This window comes from Odontesthes bonariensis, chromosome 23, assembly GCF_027942865.1.
Source record: "Odontesthes bonariensis isolate fOdoBon6 chromosome 23, fOdoBon6.hap1, whole genome shotgun sequence".
NCBI classification, from domain to species: Eukaryota; Metazoa; Chordata; class Actinopteri; order Atheriniformes; family Atherinopsidae; genus Odontesthes; species Odontesthes bonariensis.
The window spans coordinates 7,324,203-7,351,649 of NC_134528.1; the positions used below are offsets into that span (position 1 = coordinate 7,324,203).

The 27,447-nt window shown below is 41.6% G+C and overlaps 1 protein-coding gene across 4 annotated transcripts in view; it reads left to right on the forward strand.

The window, feature by feature from the left end:
- Positions 1-27,447, forward strand: part of sdk2b (sidekick cell adhesion molecule 2b) — a 294,592-nt gene that overhangs the window by 262,516 nt on the left and 4,629 nt on the right. For 2 of the 4 annotated variants that reach the window (XM_075457447.1, XM_075457449.1), the window contains exons 23-45: positions 627-748; positions 876-985; positions 2,249-2,399; positions 2,527-2,764; positions 3,498-3,613; positions 3,749-3,938; positions 4,108-4,206; positions 4,715-4,909; positions 5,301-5,502; positions 5,974-6,077; positions 8,296-8,366; positions 8,948-9,077; positions 9,766-9,822; positions 10,581-10,682; positions 11,218-11,333; positions 11,679-11,865; positions 13,475-13,612; positions 14,070-14,231; positions 14,313-14,438; positions 15,339-15,503; positions 15,657-15,797; positions 17,469-17,607; positions 24,030-24,159. In XM_075457447.1, coding sequence (XP_075313562.1) covers positions 627-748; positions 876-985; positions 2,249-2,399; positions 2,527-2,764; positions 3,498-3,613; positions 3,749-3,938; positions 4,108-4,206; positions 4,715-4,909; positions 5,301-5,502; positions 5,974-6,077; positions 8,296-8,366; positions 8,948-9,077; positions 9,766-9,822; positions 10,581-10,682; positions 11,218-11,333; positions 11,679-11,865; positions 13,475-13,612; positions 14,070-14,231; positions 14,313-14,438; positions 15,339-15,503; positions 15,657-15,797; positions 17,469-17,607; positions 24,030-24,159 — 3,191 coding nt within the window. Of the gene's footprint in view, positions 1-626; positions 749-875; positions 986-2,248; positions 2,400-2,526; positions 2,765-3,497; positions 3,614-3,748; positions 3,939-4,107; positions 4,207-4,714; positions 4,910-5,300; positions 5,503-5,973; positions 6,078-8,295; positions 8,367-8,947; positions 9,078-9,765; positions 9,823-10,580; positions 10,683-11,217; positions 11,334-11,678; positions 11,866-13,474; positions 13,613-14,021; positions 14,232-14,312; positions 14,439-15,338; positions 15,504-15,656; positions 15,798-17,468; positions 17,608-24,029; positions 24,160-27,447 lie in introns of all 4 variants that reach the window. The other 2 variants (XM_075457446.1, XM_075457448.1) reach the window with 1 other exon arrangement.

Below are 27,447 nucleotides of genomic sequence, written 5' to 3' on the forward strand. Positions count from 1 at the left end.
TATGTAAACTTTATTGTACTTTGTAATTTGAATATGGCATTTTAACCATAAGGAATAAAACTAAGAGGCAGGAATTCCATTTTGCACGAATACACAGTGTCATACATGCCAGATTAGATGCACAAAAACAGAACAAAAAACATTCATACTCACAAAAATGTCCTCTGCTGTTCTTTGAATTTCCCGACTTGTTTCTTCTTCCAGGATTAGCAGCCAGTAATCCATTCTTATTGTGTATTCAGTTCAAGTGTAAACAAGTAGGATATCAGATTGAATCACATTTCCAGATAACAGCAATGGAATTGACATTCATGGAATTGTCTCCATCTTTGTACTGTGTGTAAGCGTCTTTTCCAAATCTAATCTGCTTTTGATGTCTTAGCTGAAGTTAGGGGCTCAAGGGAGAGAGTGAGATGAGATAGCTGAGGAATTCATCTGTGTGCAGTATCTGTACGGACACTAGAGGGCACTGTGGTAGATGGGTTTACCCCCCAAGAAAACCAAAACCACCCAGTGTGAGAGGCAGCAAGAGAAAATACATCCACGGGAATGTCAGTTATGTGTGTCTGCAGTCGTTTTTTTTCACTACCCTTCTTTGTCATCTTTGACTTTTTGCTTCTTCATAGAGCTCCCTGGCCCTCCTACCAACATTGCAATCTCCAACATTGGCCCTCGCTCTGTCAATCTACAGTTCAAACCTGGCTACGATGGCAAAACTTCCATTTCCCGTTGGCTGATGGAGGCCCAGGTGAGCCAGGTTTAAAACCAGAACTTAAGAACAGCGTTCTGACTGACTTCTTCAAATAAAGAGGTTTGTAGACATCTAACTGTTGCTCATAGCAGTATTTATAACCTCTCTGGTGTCTTGGTCCCAGGTGGGCGCTGTAGGAGACAATGAAGAGTGGGTGATGGTCCACCAGGTGTCTAACGAACCCGACGCTCGCTCCTTAGAGGTGCCAGGTCTCAACCCATACACCATTTACAGGTAGGCCACCGAGAATTGTGTCCATACATGATTTAACAATGACACAGTATTTTTCATTTAGGCTATGTTCTAAAATATAATTAAGTTACAATTATTTATGTACATACATATATAATGTATAAAGATATGAGCTTAAAGTCTACATTCTTAGCTTAATGTGACATCCAAATTGGAAGATGGGTTAAGAAATTGTAGCTCTTTAATAATTAAAACCCTCTTTATAAGGCAGATCAAGCATAACTGGTAACCACAAATAGCACGTTTGTTTTTAATACCTTGTGGAGAATCGTTTGTAGTAAATGACTGCTTGACGTCTTGAATGCATGGACATCACCAAAGAAAGGTAGTTGCCCTTAGCCATCTTTACTGCGTCTGTCTTCAGCTGTTTCTTCATCGATCTTTTTGTCTTTAGCTTTGTCTTCAGGCTTACTGACTTTGACATTAAAGACTATTCCACCTCTTTCTATTCTAAAGCTTTATGAATGGTTTTCACCTTGTATTGAACCCTTTGCATTTCTTTCTCTTGAATAATGATTGATAATGGAGAGTGCTTTTACCTCGGCTGAATATTGTCTAAGAGGTTTTTATTTACTATATGATCCCAAGATCATCCGTCACTGATGTCCTCTGTAGATGTCCAAGCCTGTTAGTATTGCAGAACTAACTAGGACATTTTTTCTTTCTTTTTTCCCCTTTGCTTGCATTATTTAGAAACAGAATAGTAATTAGGTCTGATCCAGCTTTTCATCATTCTATCTTCATATTGATCTTATGCAGAATGTGACAGTAAAGTTGTGCGTGAACTTCTGTATCTCAGCTAATTTCAGCATTGCCCAGAAAATCATCTTGTTATGTTCCCTTTAAGTTGAATAAAAGAGTTGTCAAGTTTGTATAGTTAAAACATATTTATCTGTGTATACACACACATCTTTGTATGTATGCAGTCTGCTTGTTTTCCATGATCACATTCAATCTAACCAATTAACACATCACTGAGCCAGTCCCTGAAGACCTCCAACAACTGTAGTTTTCATCATAGCAACATCAGTTCTGCCACATTACATTTTACTACAGGGAAAATTTGTTGTGTTGCATATTCAGGCTATAACTCAAATAAGCCTTCTCTCGGCATATTTATGGTGTGTTTAGGGCTCTGATCTCGTTCATTTGCAATAAGCCTCAGATAATGGCACGCATGCCCTGCATTAATGCTCGCATTTTTAAGACATTACATTATGATTATGTATCGTTCCCGAACTTTAGATTCCGCATGCGACAGGTCAACATAGTTGGCACCAGTCCTCCAAGCCAGCCATCCAGAAAGATCCAGACTCTACCAGCTCCTCCCGACATGGCACCCGCCAACGTCACCCTGCGCACCGCCAGCGAGACGAGCCTCTGGTTGCGATGGATGGTAAAAGTCTTCCTCTCACGCGCAAACCATCTCTTAACACTTTTCCTTTCTTCCTCTATTAGAGGGTTCTGGCTTCTTTTGATCCCAAACTGTAAACTTTAATCCATTTTTCTGTTACCTTGCCCAGCCTTTGCCTGAATGGGAGTACAACGGGAATGCAGAGCAGGTGGGCTACAGGGTCCAGTATTACCGTGCAGGCTCACAGGCCCGGGGGCTGATCCATGTTATCGCTGACCGCCTGGAGAGAGAATTCACCATCGAGGACCTGGAGGAGTGGACAGAATATGAGGTCAGGGTCCAGGCTGTCAATGGGATCGGGATGGGACCCTGGAGCCAGCCGGTCAGAGGCAGGACAAGGGAGTCTGGTGAGTGAGCATCCCATTTAAAAACAAGCACTGGATGCCTGGGTCATAACACACACTGCACTGCTGCGTCACATTCTTGTGATTACCAAAGATCTGTTATAGAAAAGTGTACAAATTCTGCCTTTTTGTGTTCAGTCGGCATTCCCCAAATACCAGCTTTTCACACCTTTGCTACAAATAAAAGTGCCCTGAGTGCTTTTCATACAACTGTATTTGTACAAAATGTCCTCATTATTAGTCGTATTAAAGGCAACAAATCTGCATTTAACACTTTGCCATATGTTATATTTATGAGCAGATTGTTTTCCTGTTCAGATGCCCCTCTTCACAGCCCACCTCAATTTAGGCGAAGACGCCGCTTTTCCTTCCTCACTTCTGCTTTCATATAGCTCGACAGACGTTAGTTAGAGTGAAATGGAAGGAGTCTGAGGAAATTGAGAACACATGGACTCAATGGAATTCTTGTGCCCTTTTTTCCACACACTCCGGCAAATTCTTGGAAATCAGGCATTATATCCAAGGTTGAATGCCAAGGAAGCAAAAGGGCCCTATTGTTGAGTCTTTTTCTTGATTTTCTTCAGACCTGAAGAATTTGAAAGTTCGACCACTGCTGAATCAATCAAACAGCTTCTCTTGTGTAGTTCTTGGTCCACATGATAAATACACAGCACAGAGGGGGGGATAAAACATGAAGCAGACTATAATATTTTTGTCTCTTCACACTGCATTCCAGTTCCATCCAGCGGACCCACCAACGTGTCTGCCTTTGCCACCACCTCCAGTAGCATCCTGGTGCGCTGGTTTGAAGTCCCAGAGCCTGACAGGAATGGTCTTATTCTTGGCTACAAGGTTTGTTTGTGCTTTTTTTATGTTTTCCAGCTATTCACCTTTCATTTTCTGAGTAGTCAAAGACCTGTAATCAATTAACACAAAATCCACATTCGCTTTTCCCAAACTCCATGGCCTGTCAACTCACTGCACCAGGTGGTGTATAAGGAGAAGGACTCTGACAGTGCCGTCCACTTCTGGATGGTGGAGGGGAACACCACCCACAGTGTCCAGCTGACCGGTCTTGGGAAATACGTGCTCTATGAGATCCAGGTTCTGGCTTTTACACGGATTGGAGATGGACGGCCCAGTTCTCCACCCATCTTGGAGAGGACTTTGGATGATGGTAGGGGCATAGGGTTGAGCAACATTGTCCATTACGGTTATTCAAACCCGACTGACTACACATTTACATACAGATTTGCTTCTTTTTGCTTGTGTGCATGTGGAGGAGATATCTGTTTAGTTTGAAAAGATTTGGACATTAGTGATGTATGTTTACTGCTTTCCTACAGTGCCAGGACCTCCAGTGGGTATCCTGTTCCCTGAAGTGCGTACCACCTCTGTCAGGCTCATTTGGCAGTCCCCTGCCCAGCCCAATGGCATCATACTTGGTTAGTAACATTATTAGAATACATTTATGTTTGGAATTGCATTTTTTTTTTTATTTCCAATATCCAAACCACAAATTCTGAAATCTAGTCCATAAAAGCAGTTTTAGTTCCTATACTGACATGCAATGTAGCATCAGGCTCACAGATATAGTTCCTAATGATTCCAATCATATTTTTTAGAATGTACTACATGGACAAGACAATGCTCAGTGGGTTGAACCAAATCCTGTTATTTTTTTTCAGCATTGCTGAAAAGGGAGTTGGACTCCCTTGTAAGCTAATTGGGGATTTCCTTGTGAGAGTTTGATTCATTATACATCTGCTGGATAATTCAGTTTGAACTCCATTGTGTGTCAGACCTTCAGAGTAACACGTAAGAGCAGATGTTCATGGAAATAGAGGGGACAAATCTGGTTGTAGCACAACTTGACTCCTCTTATTGTTCAAAAAACCAAAATGATTTCAGCTCCAATAACATGCATTTTATTTGTGTCCCGCTCTTCTCCAGCTTACCAGATCACGTACCACTTGAACTCCACCAACAGCAACGCAGCCACAGTGGATGTCCTGAACCCCAGTGCTCGTCAGTACACAGTGACCAACCTCAAGCCAGAGTCTGTCTATGTGTTTCGCATCACAGCACAGACGAGGAAGGGCTGGGGTGAGGCAGCTGAGGCTCTGGTGGTTACTACAGAGAAAAGAGGTAACTGGGATTTACTGAGTATGAGAGTGCTGGAAGCGTGGAAGATGATTCCAACAACAATTTGATCAAGCCCTTTTGTTATTTTGAAGTTTGGTAGTAGCACCATTTACCAGTACTTTAGTGACCAAACAGTATGCATAGTAACAGTAACAGTGTAAACAGGCAAGGCGCGTAAGTGTGAGACAGCATGAAAAGAGCTGAAGAAAGCTGTAGTTTTACAATTAGAAGTGCTTTTCCAGTCAACTGTGCAGTATGCAGATGTGTTTTCCAAAGCAGTGTCTGTGCCCTGTGGGTGTTTATTTGAAGCATGAGCAGTTGTGAGAAAGCATCACTTTATATGCTTCTGCGACACAATGTTTATTTTGCGCACTTCGTCTTCTGGTTCTTCCAGCTCGCCCCCAGCCCACCAGCCGTCCCAGGGTCCCTCAGAAAGATGTTCAGGCCCGACAGGTGTTGCTTTCGTGGGAGCCCGGTAGTGACGGCCTGTCCCCCGTGCGTTACTACACTGTTCAGTTGAGAGAGCTTCCTGTGAACAACTGGACAGTCCACTCTGCCTCTGTCAACCACGAGGCAACCTCCTACATCGTATCTAGGTACAGTTTGCTTGGAAGGTACCAACTTGGGGTCACAGTCGGGGGTCAAACTTCACTCATTTTATTACAGCAGTGTGTTTTCCATGTTAGTTCTCTGTATATGGAATGGAAAATAAAATGTAAAACTTAACTTTATCTTCTGATATTCCCCTCATATTACAATCACGTTCATATTCCCTTAGCTGTACTTTAGCTTTTAAACCAACAGTATCTTTATATGGAATAATTTTTTGAGTGTTTTACTGTCAGGAAAGTAAATAATGGAAATATATATATATATATATATATATATATATATATATACATTTTTTTTTTCCTCGTTAAACTTCAAGGTTTGATTTAAAGTTGGAATAGTTATCAATTTGTTCCTTTCACAGTGAGACTATATTTCTCTTTTGTAGCTTTGAAGTTTTAAGATCCAGTGCTATAATTTATCATCAAGACTGATGCACCTGTGTTTCTGTCCCAAAGGCTGAAGCCCTTCACATCCTACCAGTTCAGAGTAAAAGCTACCAATGACATAGGGGACAGTGAGTACAGTGAGGAGAGTGAAGCAATCACAACCCTACAGGATGGTAAGGATGAAATAGTATTACTCTATTTAATGTAAATGCTTCTCTTAAGTTCTTTGCTACTTTTTGAGTTTTGAGTTGGTTTTTACATTGTTACAACTGTCATGCCTGTGCGCCAGTTTCATAAAGCCTGGTGTGAGCCTCATTTAGATCATACTATATGTAATTTTTGTCATCGTTCAGGTTTAAAAGTCACACTTTGTGGTTTCATGAGGACTATTTCTTGGCGGATGCAGTGACTTCCCAGAGTTTTCTCGGCTGTCTGCCTTTAAACCAAAAGTAGCTTGAACCCCAGGGAACGTTTTTTCAAGGAACACAATGATTCCTTTAGACCGCGGTTGTCTGTTTTTCCACTACAGACTACGGTTCCACATATATTATTACTCCACTGACTCCTTTGCTGAACGTCTGTCTGTGGAGCATAACTCAGCTGCGGTATTAAAACGTAGAGGTGAAGCTAAATTGGACAGAGGAAATACACCTCAGCAGCTGGCGCACAGATTGGAAATGTGGCACCTTCCTGCTGGGGTGTGCTGATTTTTATTGGTGCTTTAGAATTTAACACTAGGAAACAATCTGAATATAATGATTTATTTTTTATTTGCTACTTTGTTCACTACCTGTCCTTTTTGCCGTTCTATTACTACAGCTGTGGTACTAACTTTTCCAGCTATTGTGGAGAATTACAGTGACATGGATGAGACAAAAAAGGTGGAAATAAATTGCTGAGAGTGCTGAACCAATAATAAGTGTTCAGCAATTAAAATATCTTACCAATACTTCCAGTAGCTCCCTGTACCTGTGCTGGGAATGCAGAACTTGCTTCACTTCTAGTTTCTTATTTCCTGATTTTTTTCCACTTGTTACCAGTTAGCATTTAGTTTAATCTGTTTTCAGATGCATTTATTGCTCCATCTATGTGTTCTCACTAAATTTCTTACCTGAATTCAGTACTTGAGATCCTTTTTTTATATAGATACGAGTGCATAAGTGCATTTTAAATGCTTTAAATACCTTGTTTTATGCAGACTTATCCTATTACACAATATTATAAAAATCATATTTGTGGGATAAGAATAAAAATATTGATTTGTTGTCAATGTTGATCATTTAAACAGGAGACAAAAAGTTACAGAAGTGAAAGATATTGCTATCGCAGGCTGCTCACCCCTACCCTCATATTTATCCACACAAGTCAATTAGTACATTCGAAGGAATTTAATCGAGCGCAGCTTTTCAAAATTTCCAGCTGAAGGAATTGTTTGATGGAATTATTTCCTATATTTCATAAAGAATGGTCCAGTGTTTATTATGCTAAATGAGATATTAAAGGAAACATTGAAGCTTCCTTCCTTAGTATTTTTCAAACTTTCTCTCATCATGGCTGCTTCTTAGATACTTCCAGGTCTTTTCACTCAGTTAGAAACCCTTTCCAAACAGACAAAAAGACTATTTGACCACACCCTGTGCTCTGAAAACATGCCATCCATGTCCTGCATCTGGGTCAGTCTGTACAGTTATATTTCCATTAGAAGGGTGACCCAAATGCAGTTAGAGAAAAGAGGAATAAACTGAAGAATCGAACAAGGAACACAGACAAACTCGACCACTGAATAGAAACTTTCTGACAAAGATGGAGACTAAATCCTAAAAAACTACTTGGAGCAGGTAGAAATATCAGGGAGTCACAGAAGTGGGAAAAACCAAAGAAGTAAAGGAAGGAAGTAAACAAAAACAAAAGTTTTTTTTTAATCAAAAACCTAAACATACTGAATATGTATGTAGTGTATACAGTGAAGGCATTTCTACACCCAATATTAACATTTATCGGGTGGATAAGTAGTGGAACTGTAAGGTAGTACTTAGTTCTTTATCAATGCTAGGAGTTTAAAGTCTGCATGAATTAGTCCATTGTCACGATGCAGACACTGCTGGCAAAGGCAGCAGGTGATTCATGTGTGCACCATCTGGATTGCCATGAGACAAGAGGGCAGCCTGAAAACTTTGGCAAAACAACTTTGCCCGTGGTGCTTTAACCAGCTAAAGTAATGTCTCCCGCCCACCCTTTGCAATTTGTGACTCAGCGTTCAATGGCTCTTCTGTTTTTGGCTCCTGTGTGTTTATGCTCGCTGAATGCCACAGTGCATGGACAGATTTAGCACTGTGATTGTGCACATTTTCAGGTCAATTGAGCTAATCTGTCTCACTTTCCTTTCCTCAGCGCCAGATGAAGCACCGACCATTCTCTCCGTCACACCACACACAACCACGTCGGTGCTGATCCGCTGGCAGGTAAACCGGCGCGACTGATTTTCAGGTTTCGTTGTTTGCGAGATCCGTGAACCGTTCAAGTCTGAAAGAGTTCCCTCTGATAAGAGACCAGGATCGTACATAGTGAGGCCTATACTTACAGAGAGCTTACTTTTACACACACACACAGCCTGTACTCTGTCAAATAAAAAACACCTTCTCCCACACTCACACCTGAATTAACGGGTCATAAAGAGGAAAACAGGAGGCGCCCAGACAGAATTTTACTTTTATGGAGAACACTAGTACAGTTTACGAGGATAGAGAGGTACTTGTTTTTTTCTCTCTGCCTCTCCCCTCTGGGCCCGCTCTCTTATGTTCAACCATGGGGGATTTCTCTACATTACCAAACCTGTGGATGAGGGCTCAGTCTGTCTGTGTGTTTCAATTACTGTAAATCTCTCCAGTGATGCTAAGCAAGAGACAAATCACAGGGTGATTAACTTGAGTTTTAAACTGAAGCAACGTAAAAGTCTTGTTGAAATCAGCTGCTTGTGCAGTCTTTCTGACTTTTGCTGTGATTACTGCATTAGCCTTTAACTCCACACTTTGTCCCCTTGTAGCCGCCCTCTGAGGAGAAGATCAATGGAATCTCACTGGGCTTTCGGATTCGCTACCGTGAGCTGCTGTATGATCGTGTCCGCAGTTACATTCATACAGTCAACAGTGTGTCAAACTGGGCTGAGCTCACTGGTGAGGAATAACCACTGCTAACATAAGAAATCGCCCTTATTCAAGCTCTTGTGATTACCATGACCTGGATGACTGAGAATCTTCATCAACATGCAACAAATCGCACAAATACATTTTCCACTCTAATAATTCCATTTCGAATGTCCTTTGAAATGCACATTATGAAGAGTCATAATGAACCATAAAAAGTAACCAGTGACGTCAAAACAAATTCAGCAAAAAGCATATCAGAAGAAATATGCAGTTGCTGCACTTTTCTTCAGTAACACATAATTATAAGACTCTGTCACGGTTGATTATTCCTATGTCAGCAGCACCATTATTTCCATTACAGTGAAACTGTCACAAAGAGCCATTCTGTTGCCAAGATTTCCCCACTGGTCTTGACACTTCACAGCAAAACATTTCATCTTGTGATCGGTGGTTATCAGCCGCAGGCTGTTATTAGGTTTACTTGGGAGCCGTTTTGTTTCTACCACTCTGTGCAGCATGGCCTGTAATTTTACTCTTGTTGAGTCGTTCTGAGGCTAATTCAGAGTCATGATCATTGTTATTGTGGTATTTTTTTTAGTGCTGCCCTTCTCGGCAATGAAAGTATTGGACTTTGAAACCTAATACCACTGCCTCCTCTCTACCTTGCTCTCATTTTATCTCTTTAATCGCTTTTTCTTCTTTCTTCCCTCCACAGCCCCTTACAGCATCCAAAATCTGAGTGATTCAACTCTCACCCAGTACGAGTTGGACAGTAAGTTTTGTTATGTCTCTGTCTTACAAACACATACATGCACACATACACGCACACACACACACATCTACTAAATGACTCAGTCAAGAGTTCTGATTTAAAAAAAAAAAAAGAAGCTATTTTTCTCTTGGAACTCATTATGTTTCCAGTGCCAGTGAAGAGTGATAAAGAGAAGGTTCATTGCCAAGCAGATTAAAACAGCATTTGGCTGTTTATAGTTACATTACATTGGGACAAACACTTCTACCGAGGCAAGTGGAGAATTTGTTCACAGAAATTCTTGAATGCTGAATAAACAAGACTGGCTTGTCTAACAGATTCATTGGTTTGCGCTTTTTCAGCTTGTTTGGATGACTACTACATTAGCAGATGGCCAAATATTTCTTCTGTACCTCCATACCGCAGCAATCAGCATCCCTATAATTACAGTGTCCCCATAGGGATTTGTAATTGAAACAGAAATCTCTTCCTCAAGCAACATTATTCACAGCAGAAAATTCATGTTTAATTCCTTGTAACAGTTTGGTCTGGGTGGGTGGGAAGCCATTGAGGGATACTTAATATTTAATCACTGACTTCAGCTAATTGTTTGGGCACCTGGTGGGAGGTAAAGGGATGTGGGATGGGATACTGGGTCAGGTGACTTCATCCCAGTAATTGTAACCTTTACAAACAGGAAGATTGGCTGTTCAGAAGTCAAAACTTGATGTTTAAGCTATCCTCAATCTTTGATTCCAAACTGTTTACCTCTCCTTTAGAGCTAAGTAAACACAAGCGCTATGAAATACGCATGACTGTGTACAACGCTGTGGGCGAGGGGCCAACCAGCCCACCACAGGAGGTGTTTGTCGGGGAGGCAGGTATGTGCGCCTGATATTTCACTCATCTTTAGCAGAAAACAGTTTATTTACCCTATTAAATAAGGGAAGGACCCTATGGGTTACTGTGTTCTAATTTAGAAACATGAACTTACAGGAATTCTGGGACTCAAAACTCTTGTTTTGAGCCGTAATGCTGTGTGATCTCATGGTGAATGATGCAGTTACAGCCAGGTAGAGCCTAGAGAAAAATCTGAACCCAGGAGTCTGGCAGTTAGGGAATCTATTCTGTGTTATGCTATGGGGGACATTTTGCTGGCAGGGTTTAGGTCCACTCATCCCATTTGAGGCTTACTTACAATCAGTACAAATGCCAGATTTCAGCCAAATTGAACACTTCTTGGAGATTTCGGACAGACGTGTTAATCAACCCTGTCCAACATTACAATCAAGGGAATACGTTCTGGAAGACTAAGACTTAGTTTTTTGCTGTAGTTTGTAACCAATGTTTATGTCATAATTGAAAACGAACACTTTTTTTAAATGTATGTTTACTTCTTGTGTTGGGCTGTGACAGTACCTACAGCCCCACCGCAGAATGTCGCTATTCAGTCAGCAACAGCCACCCAGTTGGATGTGACATGGAACCCTCCACCTGTGGATGCACAGAATGGCGACATCCAGGGTTACAAGGTCAGATTTCCCCACTGCCATACCTGGCCTCAGTACAGCATCTTTTTTGTTGATCAATTTCACAATGATATAGACAATTATATTACCTGGTTTTATCAAATGTTTATATTTTAGCTGTTCGAAAGAGACTAAATTAAATTAAATTGGCATCATAACACTTAAAACTAACAAGTGTTTTCTTGAAAGTCTGCCCCCCCCCACAAAAAATAAATAAATAAAATAAAAATAAGCATATAATATTTGAAATTGCTCCTCTCCCTTAAGGGAGTTTGAAATCAGAGTTTTATAGAAGCAGAAATAAGTGCTGGTTTCCCCTATTATTCATTTCTGCATTATTCCATATAGATTTACTTTTGGGAGTTCCAACGTAAGAATGAAACGGAGCGGCTGCGGACCCTGTTCATGCCAGAGGGAGGGGTGAAGCTGAAGAACCTTACTGGTTACACCACCTATATGATCAGTGTGGCCCCCTTCAACGCCGCTGGGGATGGACCCCGCAGCCCACCGACGAGGGGCCGCACCCAGCAAGCAGGTAAAACCTGCTACTAGATGTCAGTAGACGTGCAAACTCCTTAATCAGTATGAGTGAGCACAAACAGGCAGGATCAGTGCAATCAGGCAAAACAAATGCTTCTGTTTGTAATGAATGTAAACATTTTGGAGATGTACTGATAAGAAGACGAGCTGAAGACAAATGTAACAGGATGACGTGACTGAAGCAGAAAAAGGAAAGTGTGTACACTTGCATTCATTCACGAGTCATATTTCTGGGCTGTTGTTGCAGTGCTGACGTTAGTTTGGAGAAGCCTGAGCGCTCTCTCAAAGCAAATGAGTCAACCATGAGGAAAGAATTTGATGTGACTATGATGTTAATCACTGTTGTCGGCACGCCAAACGGCATTAGCGGAACCACACAGAGAGCATACGTTTCAAATCAGCTGACCTGTTCTGAATACATTCATTGAATTTAGTGTATTGTCTGAATAGCGGATAATATAAGAATGTTTTCAGCCAGCCTCGGGTCTGCTTTGTTTGCAGCACCTCGACCTCTTTCTCACTCTTTCTTTCCTGTTGCTCTTACTCATAAGACTGTCTGCTACTTTACCCTTCTGCAAAAATGTCAAAACAATATTTATCTCCCAACTCTTGCGTAAAAGAAGCTACTTTCGGTGCACTTTCCTGCTGCGCACAGCTATGTTTCACAGCTTCCAGCCACTGTTATGTGAGGAGGAAGCAGATGACAAGCTGTAAGGAGGAGGGAGGCGCATTAGCGAGATAGTTATCCCATCTTTTTAGAAGACAAAGAGGCTTTGTATTGTGCAGGCGTCTCAGCTCCTGCTCAACATTTTTAAAGAAAACAGGCCAAGCTGTGATTCAAGCACAACCTCAGCATGTTGTAATGGGCTCCTGTGTCTGGTCATTGTGACATTGTCAATTACTATGACCTGGGTCAGACTGTATTTGTTGGTGAAGTAGAGCTTTTTAACCTGCTTGTATTTTAGCAAAAAAAAAGTGGTGAAGTTGACCCAATCAGTGCTGTTCAGTAAGTGAATAAGGACACAGACTCACTCCACAGTTCCCTGCCAATAACTTCCAGTTGCAGAACTGCAGCTCCAACAATTTCCCAGTTGTGGCTCTGGAGCCACATAAGAAAGGCCTCAGCAGGAGCTGTTTCAACCTGCAGATGTAGACTTCACTAAAAGGAAAGTAATCATTGAACTTTGGCAGACACACAAAGCTGTTAGCTTTGAAGAGCCTCCAGGTGGTGCAGATTTTAATAGATCCACACCCATTACGTAGCCTGCCTCAGTTCACCTACAGTAATCCCATCAAGAAAACTGTAAGGCCAGTCGCATGAAGTGTTTTTGTATTCACTAAAAATGAGTTTCCTGAAATTTTAGCAGTGTATATACTTGTCCTTTGTTAATAATCTGTCCAAAGTTTTGCAGATATGACTTTCTGACACTTTCTCATATGAGTATCTGGTATATGTTTGCTCTGTTCTGACCCCTTTATGACAGAAACAGACACATCACAAGTTTTTATATTTTATGTTCAAAGGTTTGTCCCCAGTAAAACCTCTGTTCTTCTGTTGATAACACCTTTGTGTCTTGTTTTTTTTTTACCTCTGTACGTTTCAGCTCCAAGTGCCCCGAGTTTCATTCACTTCAGTGAGCTGACCACTACCTCAGTCAATGTGTCCTGGGGCGACCCCACTTTCCCTAACGGCATCATTGAGGGCTACCGTCTGGTCTATGAACCCTTAACACCTGTAGAGGGTAATCACTCATTCCTACCGACCACAACTTTCTCTGCTCAAAATGGCTGCTGGCTTGTTGGACAGCTTTATGCACACTACAAGATGATAATGTAGAATTACACTTTTGTTAAGATCAGTAAATTCAACTTTGGCAAAATCGTGTGGTGTGCATTATCTTCTTGAGCTATAAGCGAACCATCACATTAACCTCATATGTCATTGGAACATATTTATGACTATCATCTCAAACAATACATGACAACAATGACAAAGTGCAAGCATATTTCCCACAACTAATTCCATCACTCTTGTGTATGCGTGTGTGTGTGTGTGTCTGTGTGTGTGTGTGTGCACTTGCTAATGTTGAGTGTGCTCCCGCACTGCCTGGCCTTTGTAAGACCTGCTTTAAATGTGGTGTGTTTGTCTAGAGTCTTCAGTGGCCTGTGCCGACTGTCTCCACTCCCCCTCCCCCCCAGGCGTTAGTAAGACGGTGACGGTGGACGTGAAGGGGAGCGGCCCTCTCTGGTTGAAGCTAAGAGACCTGGCAGATGGTGTCACGTACAACTTCCGCATTCGGGCCAAGACTTTCATCTATGGTCCTGAGGTGGAGGCTAATATCACAACCGGACCAGGGGAAGGTAGCTGCAGTGACTTTTGTAAAAACTAAGATGTAAGTCCTTTTGATTGTTTGTTTTAAAAACTTACTTATTCCTCCTCAGGAGCTCCTGGACCCCCCGGAGAGCCGTTCATCACACGCTACAGTTCAGCTTTGACCATTCACTGGAGCGGCGGGGACCCAGGACGTGCTCCCATATCGCGCTATGTCATTGAAGCTAGACCCTCAGGTGGGAGTCTTAGGGTAACCCACCTTAGTCAAGCTTATTTTAGCTCCTGTAACAGATTGATAAAGGAAAATGGTGCACAATCCCAACATCTGCTGCCCCAGAATCTGTGTCCCTGGCATTTTAATGGGTTATTGATTTGGTCACTGCTGTTGAGACAGTTGGCATCCTGTTTCAGTTGGGATTCACAAATGGCAGCACGAACAGGGTGATGGATGATGACTCACAGTGAGGGTTGTTTCACGAATTCCAAGTGAAAACTAAGACGATATTCCTACATTTTAGAGACTGACGAGGACTTTTGGATGACGATTTGTGTAGTGTTGGGTTAGAGTCCATGGAATGATGAAGCCTATCCCCTAACACTCAGCTCTAACGCATAAGCAAAAGACTGTAGCTTTCTGCAGCGTCACACATTAGATGATTTGTTTTTTGTCCTCAGATCAAATTACATCAGCTTTTCTTTTTTTTTTATACTTTTGTCAAAGTTCAGCAGCATGACAGATGAACTCTGGTCCTTGTTTATGTTCGTGTTCCCCATTAAAAGCATCAGACTTACATTGATATTTACAAGCAGTGATGTGTAATAAACGATCTCTGGCAGGATTTCCAAAGCGAGCCGAGAGGCATTTAACTCTGCTTCATTTGAAATATGACTGTGCCGCTATTTATGTTGTTGATTCGGCTGCTGTAAATTTTTACGAGTGCAGTGAAATTGATAGATTGTATAATATTTGACGGAATCATTAATTACCCCAAGACCTGCGAGCCAGACAGGTGCCTTATATCAAAGAAACAAACATCCTTTGGCTTTGACATACTGGCATTGTTTAAATAGTCCTGTGCTTAAATAATTCCTTCAGTCTCCGCTTTCCTGAAATTCTAATTCAAATTCCGTTACAGATGAGGGTTTGTGGGATATCTTAATCAAGGATATCCCTAAGGATGCAACGTCACACACTTTCAACATGGATATACTGAAACAAGGCATCAGTTATGACTTCCGGGTAATTGCAGTGAACGACTACGGCTACGGCTCTCCAAGTCTACCTTCTCCTTCTATATCTGGTGAGCTTTCATGTATTTGCTAATAGAATTGAACGAACTGAACCGCATTAACTTTCAGACTTAATTAAATTCCCTCAGGTCTTTCAGACTTCACAGAAGTATGGCAACATGTTTTTAAAAAGCATGAATTTCAATTTTCTGTGTTTTATCCAGCCCAAAAAGTTGCCCCTTTCTACGAGGAATGGTGGTTCCTGGTGGTGGTGGCACTGGTGGGGCTTATCTTCATCCTGCTGCTGGTTTTCATCCTCATTATCAGAGGACAGAGCAAGAAGTACGCCAAAAAGTCTGAATCAGGTGAGCACATGGAATTCACGATTAACTGGGATCGAAACCTTGCATTTTCATTTCAAACTCTGGCATAGAAGACAAGGAATCTGATGACTTGCCTTTTTCTCCTTTAACTGTAATGTTTATTGAAAGGATCCACTGCTTTGCACTTTTGAAATACTTTTGAAATACTTTTGAGAGGGTTATATTTTGACTTTGAATCAGTCAGACCATCAACTTAGAACCAGAGGCAAAAAGAAGCAGATTGGGGGGGGGAGCTGGAACAGGAGGGATAGTTGTCTATTCAGTGCTGCTCTGACATCAGCGGACATTTCCCTTAGCTCAGCAATTTTGTCGTGGCTGTTTAGCTGCCAGATGGGGGGCGGGGCGTCGTCCCTGCGGGTCATTGCCCATCTTTCTGACTGAGAGAGGAAAAACAAGGGCTTCCTTCTCACTCCAACACAAAGACACTCTCAAGGCCATATCCCCTCGAAGAATCTGGCCCAGACTACTGGACCAACCAAGTACATTTTCTTTTTTCATGTGTTTTCGTAGCAACAAGCTGACCTCAAGTAGCGCCAGAGCTAGGGTGCCCCAGAGGTCCCAGGCCTGGCTGTGGCACCCTGAAAGTGGATTTAACCTGTAACATTGCAAACATTAAATCCCCCATAAACGTTAATCTGTTGCAGAGCTGCGTGGCAAAGCTGTCACTCTCAGTTTATAGTGTTAGTGACACTTAGAGCCACAGAAAAGATGCATATTAGTCACCATTCATGTGGGATTCAAAGTGTTTACACAGAGTGGCACAGTCATATATCACAGTCATTTCTTTGAGTTTTTATGCGTCTGCCATATGCACTGAATTTTTAGATTAAGCTTGTAAACTTTTATTTCACTATTTCCATCCATATCCGTGACACTTTTAAAATCCTTATTTCTTGTCTTGGCTAGAATTGATACTTGCCTCGAGATGAGTCATACTTAGAGGGATACCTCAGCATTTTGGGAGGCAGTTTTATGCGCTTTCTTGCCGAGAGCTAGATGTAAAAATCGATACAGCTCTTGTAGCTGTCTGCTCAATAGCAGGCTTCAGCCAGAAAGTGTTTAGATCAGCTAACAAAGACTGGAAATAGAGAGAAACGGTTAGCGTTGCTTTTTTTTTTTATCAAGGAAAGGAAATCCACATTTCAGGCAGCTGTTCCCTTCGTTAGCTAAGCTATTCAGCTGCAGCCTTCAGCTTAATAATTTGTTGTATTCATCTTTTCATCTTACTATTGGCAAGAAAGTGAATAAGCACATTTCCCCCAAAATTATGAAATTTTGCTTTCAGCCTCAAAAATGTGTAATTTGATGATTACTTGGGCTTGATAGACTAGATGGCAAAAACAGACGATTCTGAAGATGGGCCCCATATACAGCTTTGAAAAGAATACTTCTGAATGCTGTAAAAATCAGCCATCTGAGATTGATGAATAAATTAATTTACCCTCAAGAACGTATGATTTCCTTTAAAAGACCATAATTCACTTTACCATCTTTATCTTTAGCAACATTTCTAGTTGATTTTTTTTGGTCTTAATCCTAATTCTATAAACTACCTCACTGTTGATATGAATAAGCACCACATAACCCCTCCAAGCACTAACTTGCCTGTTTATCCGGCCTGTGGTCACACAGTGTCTCTGTATGTGTGTCCAGGCAACAACTCCAACTGTAACGCTCTGACCCATGGAGACATGGTCAGCCTGGACGAAGGCCGTTTCCCTGCGCTGGAGCTCAACAACCGACGGCTGTCTGTGAAAAACTCTTTCTGTCGGAAGAACGGCGTCTACACCAGGTGAGGGCTCCACACGCACACTGTGCACATATAGTAGTCAAAGTACAGGCTTAAAGGGATAGTTCGCCTCTTTTGACATGAAGCTGTATGACATCCCATATTAGCAATATCATTTATGAACATTGACTTACCCCCTGCTGCGTGCTGTGAGCTGAGTTCCAGCCTCGTTTTGGCGTTGACGAAGGTAGTCCGGCTAGTTGGCTGGGGTCTCAAAGATAAAGCGTCTTGCTCCTCAAAACAATATGCGTTCAAAAGAGTGATACATTTGCGTCACAAAATCGTTCATCCAGAAAAAGTCAGACCTCACAATCGCTTGGCGCTATTTTTGCCTCCCTTGATATCAATGCGTTCAGCCACCTAGCGATAGCCGCACCTGTTACGGTGTTTGCTGCTCGATCTGCACTTCGGTCTGCACAGTTTACACAGCCCGTAGTGATACAAAGGTATAGAGAAATAGCGCCAAGTGATTGTGAGGTCTGACTTTTTCTGGAGAACGATTTTGTGATGCAAATGTATTACTCTTTTGAACGCATATTTTGAGAAGCAAAACGCGTTATTTTTGCGACCCCAGCCAACTAGCCGGACTACCTTCGCCAACGCCAAAACGAGGCTGGAACTCGGCTCAAAGGACGCAGCGGGGGGTAAGTCAATGTTCATAAATGATATTGCTAATATGGGATGTCATACAGCTTCATGTCAAAAGAGGCGAACTATCCCTTTAATATAAAGTCAAAATTAAATAGCCGTGAAAGATAATCAGGTTACTCATGAAAACTTTACCTCACGCCCGACAGCTTTTTCTGCTCTGTGGAAATATCACTCATCCTGCTATTAAAATGCAGCGAATAAAAAGACTAACTCCTGCTCCTCCTTTAATGAGGAGGTCCTGAGAGTACAGCCTCGTTAGAAACCGAGCACTCCGACTGACACCTGTGCTACAAACACCGCAGGGACTCGGTCATAAGTCCGATCAGACTGCATACTTTGAATTCAAACATATGTACACTGAAAGTAAGAGGTGGCTTTGGAAGCAGCTGCTATCACGTTCAGTTGAAAGGCTTGTCAGCAGTGACTTCTTTTCATGTTGAAATTATATCTTTTGGAGGAGGAGGAGCAGGAGGAGGAACTCAAGGAGATGGGTGCAGTCTGACATTGCCCTGCAAGGATTTCTCCTCCTGTGGGTGCACCCCCGTCAAAAGTACAGTGTTTAGTAAAGAAGAATATGAGAAAAGTGTTTAGATGTGTGTCTTTGTACGTGCACATGTGAGTGTGACCTTGAGGACAGATCAAAGCATCCACAGGTCTTTGAGCAGCTTCCAAGTGGCTTCTTACTACTACTTCTCGGATTTGAAGGGGGGAGGCTGGGATTGAAAGAATGCACAGATGTGCTCAGAAAATCAGCTCTCTTTGAACTCAGCCCACAGAGGAGAAACCCAAATCCCAACACCTGAGCCTCCGATTATAGATTAATGCTGCATCTTGATCTCTGGTCTCAGAGTACCAAAGACGGAATGAAACCCTCTGCTTTATACTCCGAGAAGAAATCACACGTTCTTAATCCCACTGTGTTCAGTCTAATTCCGAGCCGTGTCAGACAGCCCTTTACGACTGATTCTTATGGTGATTTTCTCTGTGTGGAGATCATTTGCTCCGTGTAACACAGGGGCCAGTATGTTCAATAAAAAGAACTCACACAAAACACAGGAAGTCAGCTGGCGACTTATTACTTCATCAATAAATGTCCTAAATAATGAAAATAATTCATGAGTGCTATACAATTAAAACTCTGTCCCACAGCTAAATAAATGGCAAAGGTGGATGGAGTCGGGAGTTTTTATAAGGTGCTGAATCAGTATGTATATAATGATTTAGATGTGGATAATGTTAAGTTGGCACCACCTTTGAGTTTGTTTAGATTGATTATTCCTGCTTGCTTCAAGATTGTATTTTCAGCACATTAGGTAGGATTAGCTTCGAAAATCATATCTCAGTCTACATCTACTCCTCATAAATCAAAAAAACTTTACAGTACAAAAAAAATACAAACTTTCAAATGAGTTCCAAATCTTTCTTATCAGTTTAGTGACTCCTACAACACACTGCTCCATAAAATGAATGCACAGCTAGATGGAACTGGAAGCATTAGGATTGGTTTACTTTAATAAAAGGGCCAAAAAAAAAGTGGGTCAGATTTTGCAGGGGATCAAATTTCGGCACAATGTCAACTTGTTCATTTGCAGATATTGCACTCATCGGTGAGATTCAGTCTCATCCTTTCCCTGCTTTAACAGATTTGATCGTTTTTGACCAAACAAAACTAATCTGGCAACAACGGTAGAGGGCATAAGTGCAGGAGAGCATTCCTTACTAGATGGTGCTCCCATCACAACATGTAGCAAGATGCGAAATACCTTCAGATATCTTCTCATCAAAGTATGTATTGATGTATTTGATAAATCCTGATAAATCTTTTGCTGTTGGTGAATGTTAAAAGCTGTTGTGGTGTGGCCTGTGACGGCAGGTAGAAGGAGTTGTTTTACCACTCACTAGATGAGTGGGATGAGTGATCTTGAGCTGAGCGGAGTGACGTGCTGATATCACTGCCGTCAACATGGCTTTCAACATTCAAATGTTACTTTGAAGACGAGCTCTCCATCTCCCAGCTTCCTTGTTTTAAGGGTAACTGTAAAGTCTGATAATGCCAGGAGCTGACACTTTAGGCTGCAGGCTTGCGTTGCTCATTTTAAATCGGTGTGACAGTGACTGCATGCATAGGATAAACCTTGATGCCGGGAGAACACGCTCACACCTATCAACATGCTGTACTTTTACTAGGACAATGAAATTAAAATATTTTCTTATCACACAACACAAAGAGCTGCAGATAATATTGATGCTTTTTATCACACCAAATAAGTTCCAAGGTGGATCATTTGACAACTTTTATGATAAAGAAGGAACGATTAATAGCATCTTTGCAGTGTGGTGTCGTCTTTTGTTGGTTTGGAAGCAACTTTGACAGTCTGGTTTTAAGATTTAAGGAGGTCTGTGGAGGTAATTCATTGTAGATTAACATGGTATTGAAAACTCTTAAGAGACAAAGCGCTTGGACACTTCATGTTAATGAGTCCCTTTAGGTGAATGTAGCACCAGGAGAGTCTGATACAGAGTAAAGACTGGGGGTAGATTTGATTACACTCTGGTTCTCAGTCTTTACCTGACATACTGCTGACCAGATTTTGTTGCAAGAGGATTAATTGGACCCTTTTCAATGCGAGCCCTGATAAGAGGCCTGATAAATATTTTAGACCTTACTCAACAGTGTCAGGGAGAAGGGGCCAAAGTGGGCTGAGATTCCTGTGTTTTTACACAAGCGGTTTAGTCCCAGTGGGCTCACAATAGCATTTCTTCACATTTGTTCAGTTCTTTGTTTGGCTTGCTAAGAAGAAAGCTGAAGAATAGTTGCAGAATTTTCCTTCAGTGTCCCTTTGGACACAAGTTTGGAGAGGATTTTAGAGCTATGGTTAAATCTGTCAAAAGGATTTCTGAGCTGAACATATGCATAGAATGTTGCTTAAATTTATCAGTGCAGACAAACCATTTCTGATGTATTTTTGAGGAGGTGGCTGGTCTGCAAAATATATTTAGGGAGGCGGCAAGTATCACGGTAACATCTATGTGAATGCCAGTATGCAGGTTTTCCCCGCAGGGCATTGCATTATGTAGAGATGAGCAGATTTACTCACTGTACTTATCAAAGTCATAATGTTGTGGCTTAGTGGCTTAATCTACCACTGTTGTGATGCGAGCATTTTACATTACATAAAAGCTATACTATCACAACGGGAAGAACAACCAAGATTAACAGTTTCGACCTTAAAAATTTGTGTTTTAATCAAAGTTTTTCTTTATTTATTAAATACAAATATTCATAAAGCTGGATAAACCAGCATAATCTGATAAATGAAGAATGTTGAAAACCCTCAAACACACACATACATAGAATAAGTTTGTAACACGTTGTTTATAAAGAGATCCCTGCTGTTGGTGATTCACTTTTTGCCTGCAGTTAAGTGAATTAAGTTTAGTTTGATTTAAGTCATCAAGCGTAACTGTATTACAGCTTGCTAGGTGATTTATTTCCCTGTAGAGTTTTCTGTTCAGCCACACTGCAGTCAAAGTAGCACCCCTTGTGAGAACTGCTGGAATTTACCCGCAACATTTTTGAAATGCTTTCCACATAAATTAATTTGGAAATCGCTTATGCAAATGCACTTTGGGTGCATAAAGCGGCTATGTGCATTGCAGTGGCTCCACTGGCAGCGACTGGCGGCCGACGCTGCGGCCTGGAAAGTCAACAGGAGTCAGTATGTCCCAGTAGTCTCAGCCAAACCAGCACCAATCAGCAGAAACAGATGGGTGTTTGTTTAGCAGGACGAAAGACAGTGGGAAATATGGAGGAGCTTAGGCACCATGAGTTTCTTTCCAGTGTACTAAAAAAAATCCAGACAAAAGAACGTCGTTTTTAGAAAAAATTCTTCACAGTATTTTTTCCTGCTTTAATCTTTTTTTCACTGCCCCTTTTAGTTTTATTGAACATTCGTCTTTGACCTGGTTCGACCAAACAATCCCCTATGTGCTCGGTCATATTTGATGCATGCCACTGACAGTTTAATCCATTGCATCTTTCCTGTTATCTGCAATAACATTTTTCGGAGGGAAACCTCCGACTGCCATTCGTTTGATTTGATGACCCCTTGAGCATTGCGAGAGTTCTGTTTATAATTTAGTCACAAGAGCCAAGTGGTTTGACATTCCACAGCCCACAGTGAGGACTGAATCAGGGAATTATTCATTCCATGACACACTGGCTGTAAGCAACCACCCCATGAGCATCCCATGATTCTCATCGAGATGCACTCCAACACACACACTCGCACGCAGACGAACACACACGTAAACTTGAAAGGGAAGAGCCACTGCAGTGCTTCAGACATTTAGTTTGAAGACCTTGACTCACTGCAGCTGCGTATTTGTTTGCTTTCTTTTCTAACTTGGTTCTCATTTACACAACGTTAGTCACTCCAAATCATCCAAAAATTTCCCCTGAATGAATTACCACAGCAACATCGGCACAGTCAGACAAGGCAAAAGACAACTGGTTGAAAAAAAGGCAATAAACAAGTCGGGGAAAAAAATGTTATTGGTGGTTTTTGGCCTTTATTGGCTAGGAAACCACTCGATTTGGAGGTAAGCTAAGCGAAAATGTCTTTTTTTTTTTTTTTATCCCTAACAACTCGAGAAACTGTGTATGCACTACTACCAGGGGTGGAGCAGTGATTTTAAATGTGGGGGTGTTACAGGGGGGGCACATGAGCGCCACATCAAGCCCAGAGACACGACGCTGAAGTTGGCATCTGATTCGCCAGCCTCCGATTCGCGAATTAAATGGATGGGCATAAAGGGCCATTTCACTGCACTTTTTTTGCATTTTGATCGCCCTAAACTAGGTCCTGTATGGAAACTACAATAGTTACACTGCTCAAATCTGGATGGAATTATTCTAAAGAGGTTGTAGATTCATTAAAACCTTGTTTGGGATTTATTTGTGAAACCTTTTTCTGATTTGTGAAAATGCAGAACAGGGCCATTTTACTGCATTTTTTTTTGCAGTTTGATCACCCTAAACTGGGTCTTGTATGGAAACTACAATAGCTACACTGCTCAAATCTGGATAGAATTATTCTAAAGAGGGTACAGAGTCTTTAAAACACATTTTATGATTTGTTAAAACTTTATTTGGTCATTGAAAATTCAAAAAGGTGAAATCATCTTGCTGTAAAAGTGGGGGTGTCGAAACACCCCCCATCCCCCACCGGTGCGACGCCCATGACTACTACTAAACTACTATCAAAGCCAAACAAGAAACAGTGATAGACTTACAAAGGACAGTTTGGTGCTAATTTTACCGTTTTTCTTTCATACAGATCAGTTTGACATAGGGAAGTTGTTTTATCCAGCCCTGCAAAATGGGAAATAGTCACATAACAGAAAACTTTTTATTTGTGCTGAAGAAGACAAAATCTGTATTTTCCTTCTTTTTTTTCCATGCAAACCAGTACAATTGTCGAAGCGATGAACTTCAGTGAGATATCCACTCTGTGTCCAACATGTTTTGTGTGTTTTTAGTGTATGGGGTGGAACTCAGCAGCCAGTAACCCTGGAAAATTCTATTTTGATGTGAGATATTAATACCCAAGCTACTGTGACACTGTGGAGTTAGCATGTCCTATAGAACAAAAATTGCGTCTGATTTTAGATTATTAGATTAGGTTATTTCACGTTATGGTCAACAGAACTCCTACATTCAGGACAACAACTAAGTGAATCAAACTGATTTGTTGCCTTTATTTTTTGTCCAGGTCTCCTCCCAGGCCCAGTCCAGGCAGTCTTCATTACTCGGATGAGGATGTGAGCACCAAGTACAATGACTTGATTCCTGCAGAGAGCAGCAGCTTGACTGAAAAACCCTCAGAAATCTCAGACTCACAGGTGCAGTTACAATACTTTTTATAAACTATTTCTTTCTTAATCTCAATCCTGCCTGCACAATGTAGCATTTTATTTCATGCCTGTCTATGTGCACACACTTCCATCTCCTTGAATCCGTCCGGAATGCATCTCTAAATTGTCAACTGTGCTGTGTTTTTATTTTCTGCTCACACTGTCCACGTGCTGTCTTTTCTGTTTAGTCACCTGAACGCATGTGGCCTAAAGGGGTCATAAGATAAGTAATGTAGACGGAGAGATTAACGACTGCTCGCTGGCGGCGCAGCAGTTTTTAGACCGGGCCATAACCTGTGGAAAATGTCACTCAGCAAACATCCACCTGAGATCCAGGCCGCTGCACTCAGCCACCGCTCTTCTTATGTAAGATGGTCGGGGGGGGAGGGGGGCGACACTCGTTCTGGAAACTTTATTCCAGAGCTTGCAACGTATTTAAAGCTGCCACTCTGGCCAAACAGCCTCCCAACTCTTCTGCTCAGTAAGTCAGGTCAGAGTGATCCCTGTGGAAAAACACCATGCCGGATTTGTCTTCTTGTCTTTTCGCATGTCCTAGTTGTGTTGACATTCTCTGTAATCTGTGGACTAATAGATTACTAACAATTAATGCTGAAATGCCTGATTTGTGGCCTTTGCTGTATGCTTTATCTCAGAGAGTAAAGCAAAATGTATTGATTTCGCTCACTTACTGAGTCTCTATTCTCATATTGATCAGGCTGCCTGTCTGCCACCCTGACTTGAGTTGTTTTTCCTTTATTAACCCTGATCATTCTTTAACCAAATGCATTACTGTGTCTTTCATACGTATCCAGTATGCTATATAGGATTTTTTACAAACCTGATTCCTAATAAATAACTGTAAGGTGACACATCATGAAAACAGAAAGTGCTTTCTTACTTTCTGTTTTCTCTCATCTAGGAATTCCTTCCTCTGTACACTTTCCAAATAATCTTTGAACATCTCTCAGAAAAACCTGTCTCTGGTGTAAATTCCACAGCCAAGACATCTCTCTTCACCCGGGCCTATTGAGACACGAGTCCGATTTCCAGATCAAATGAAAATCTCCCCACAATGAATTGTTACAGACAGGATCTTTCACGGCACCATAGCATCCCCTCAAATGGATCATTTTGATATTTCATCACCTGTCTGACATATCTACCGTTCGCACTTGAGTGTTGTCAAACATGGCTGTAATGTAGCAACTTCCCCCTCAGCGTGAGGTGAAGAGGCCCGCCTGATGCCACACTGCGCACTGAAGGGATTGGCGTTCATCTTTGATAGACTGAAACATAAAGAGCCCTGCCTGTTACCCCAGGGCTTCACTGCCATACCTCTGACAAGCTGCCATATCAGCACCCGGTGGTGCTTCTGAAAAGTCCAGGAATGCTCTTTGAAGTTTTATTGAGCGGATAACTCCGAGCTATTTGTATGACACCGCACTGTCTGTCCTCTTTAATCCCTGAGGCCTTCCTCAGCAGGTATGAATTGACTATTGTGCTCTGCATCATGAGGAGATTTGGAGAAAGCTAACATTGCCTTGGCAAGGTAACAATGCCACCATAACTGCTTTCCTGCCCTGCAGGTAAAGACTTATTGACGTTTTATTCATTCAGAGTACAAGCTTTCTCCTTTTTTCAAGGTTGTTCTCTGTGGCAATGTCTTTTGTGTGTCATTTACGGCCGAAACTGATCGAAGACGGATGATCTCATCTCCGAGTCAGAGATGGATTGTAGATTATGCTCTTTCTGCAGAGTTGCATTCCGTGGGAGAGAAATGAAAGTGCCTTGCTTCCCCTCACATACTCTTTTTTCCCTCTGCTTCCATCTGTCTTTCTCCTCCTCCAACCTCCCACCCGTCATCTCACGGGCTACAGTAGCTTCTTTGGCTGAGACTCAACAGGGAATACTCTCTGTAATGTTTGTATTGTCACCAGTGACAACGCGCCACTTTGTTTTGACAGTTTGACGCATGGTGTCATAGCCCAGAATAAAGTAGTTAAATTAAATTAGACATTATCGTGCTTTCTTTTTTTTCTTTTTGGCACAAGTAGAAAACAAATAGAGGTGGGTGGATCGGATGCTTCAGATGAAAACAAACCATGGATCACATTTAAAGGAGAAACATAATTATATGCACATTCTTTCATGACTCTCCAAAAACTTCATGAGCCTGTTTAGGGCAGCATTAATACCCAACAAAATCTCCAGTACATATCATTTATACAGTATGTATCATTTATATATATATACATATATAAGTTAATCGTTTGTCCACAGCTCAAACACAAACTGGTGTCACCCTAACCCTAAAGACTCATGCAGGCCGATATCCATGATGTCTGACATGATGGTAAACACCAACCATGCATTTTTTAATTTTCAAACCCAGCTATGTAACCCTAACCTTGTATTTGTAATAGTTAATAAATCACAAGCAACAATGACATTAAACATTTAATTAATAAACATTAAGAACATTAGAGAATGTTGGGTCACATCTGACTTGAACGCCGGTCTGTCACGTGTCATTGGCAGATTCACGCCATTGGCCACCGCCTTTTACCTCCTTTTACCTCTTGCATGTGTTTCTGTGATCTTTTCATTTTCATTTTGCAAGTTTTGAGGCTCCATTATGAAACTGTCTTCTTTTAAGGCCAGCTAACTATCGAATGTTCTGGAGTGAGACTATGTTAGAAAATATGTGCTGTGAATGTGTCAGGGCGCCCTCCAGCCCCGCACATACTGTTATTGTCTTTGTCTCTGGGGACCCCTGCCGCGTTCACTTCATCAATGAGAGTGTCATAGACAACCCACCCCTCCCTCCCTCCCTGTCCTCTTTGCAATAATCCATAACGAAAGGACAAAAGACTGACCCACTCTGTGGTATTGGGGCCCACATCAATTTTGGGGGGGATGGGGCGCCTGCTAACCAGGGGAATTTTTTTTTTTTTTCTGTATCTTGCCCAACAGCGGTAAGGAAAAACATTTTTATTTACTGAAGAAATCATTATTTACAAAGCTTTAGAACGTTTAATCATGAGGACACGTTTAGGAATACATTCCACAAGCAGCACAGAGATGACAGCAGATGTGAGTTTCAGCAGGCTGATGTCAAAGTTCAAAGTTCTTTGTGATAAGTTGTCTAAACACCAGACTTGTCTGCTGATAGTGGACAACTCATCCCCAACAAATGTCAATCTACTGCTCATCCATTGTTATATTTCCTCCTTGCTTTTCTCTCTCATTTTTCTCCTTCTGGCATAGTTAGCACTT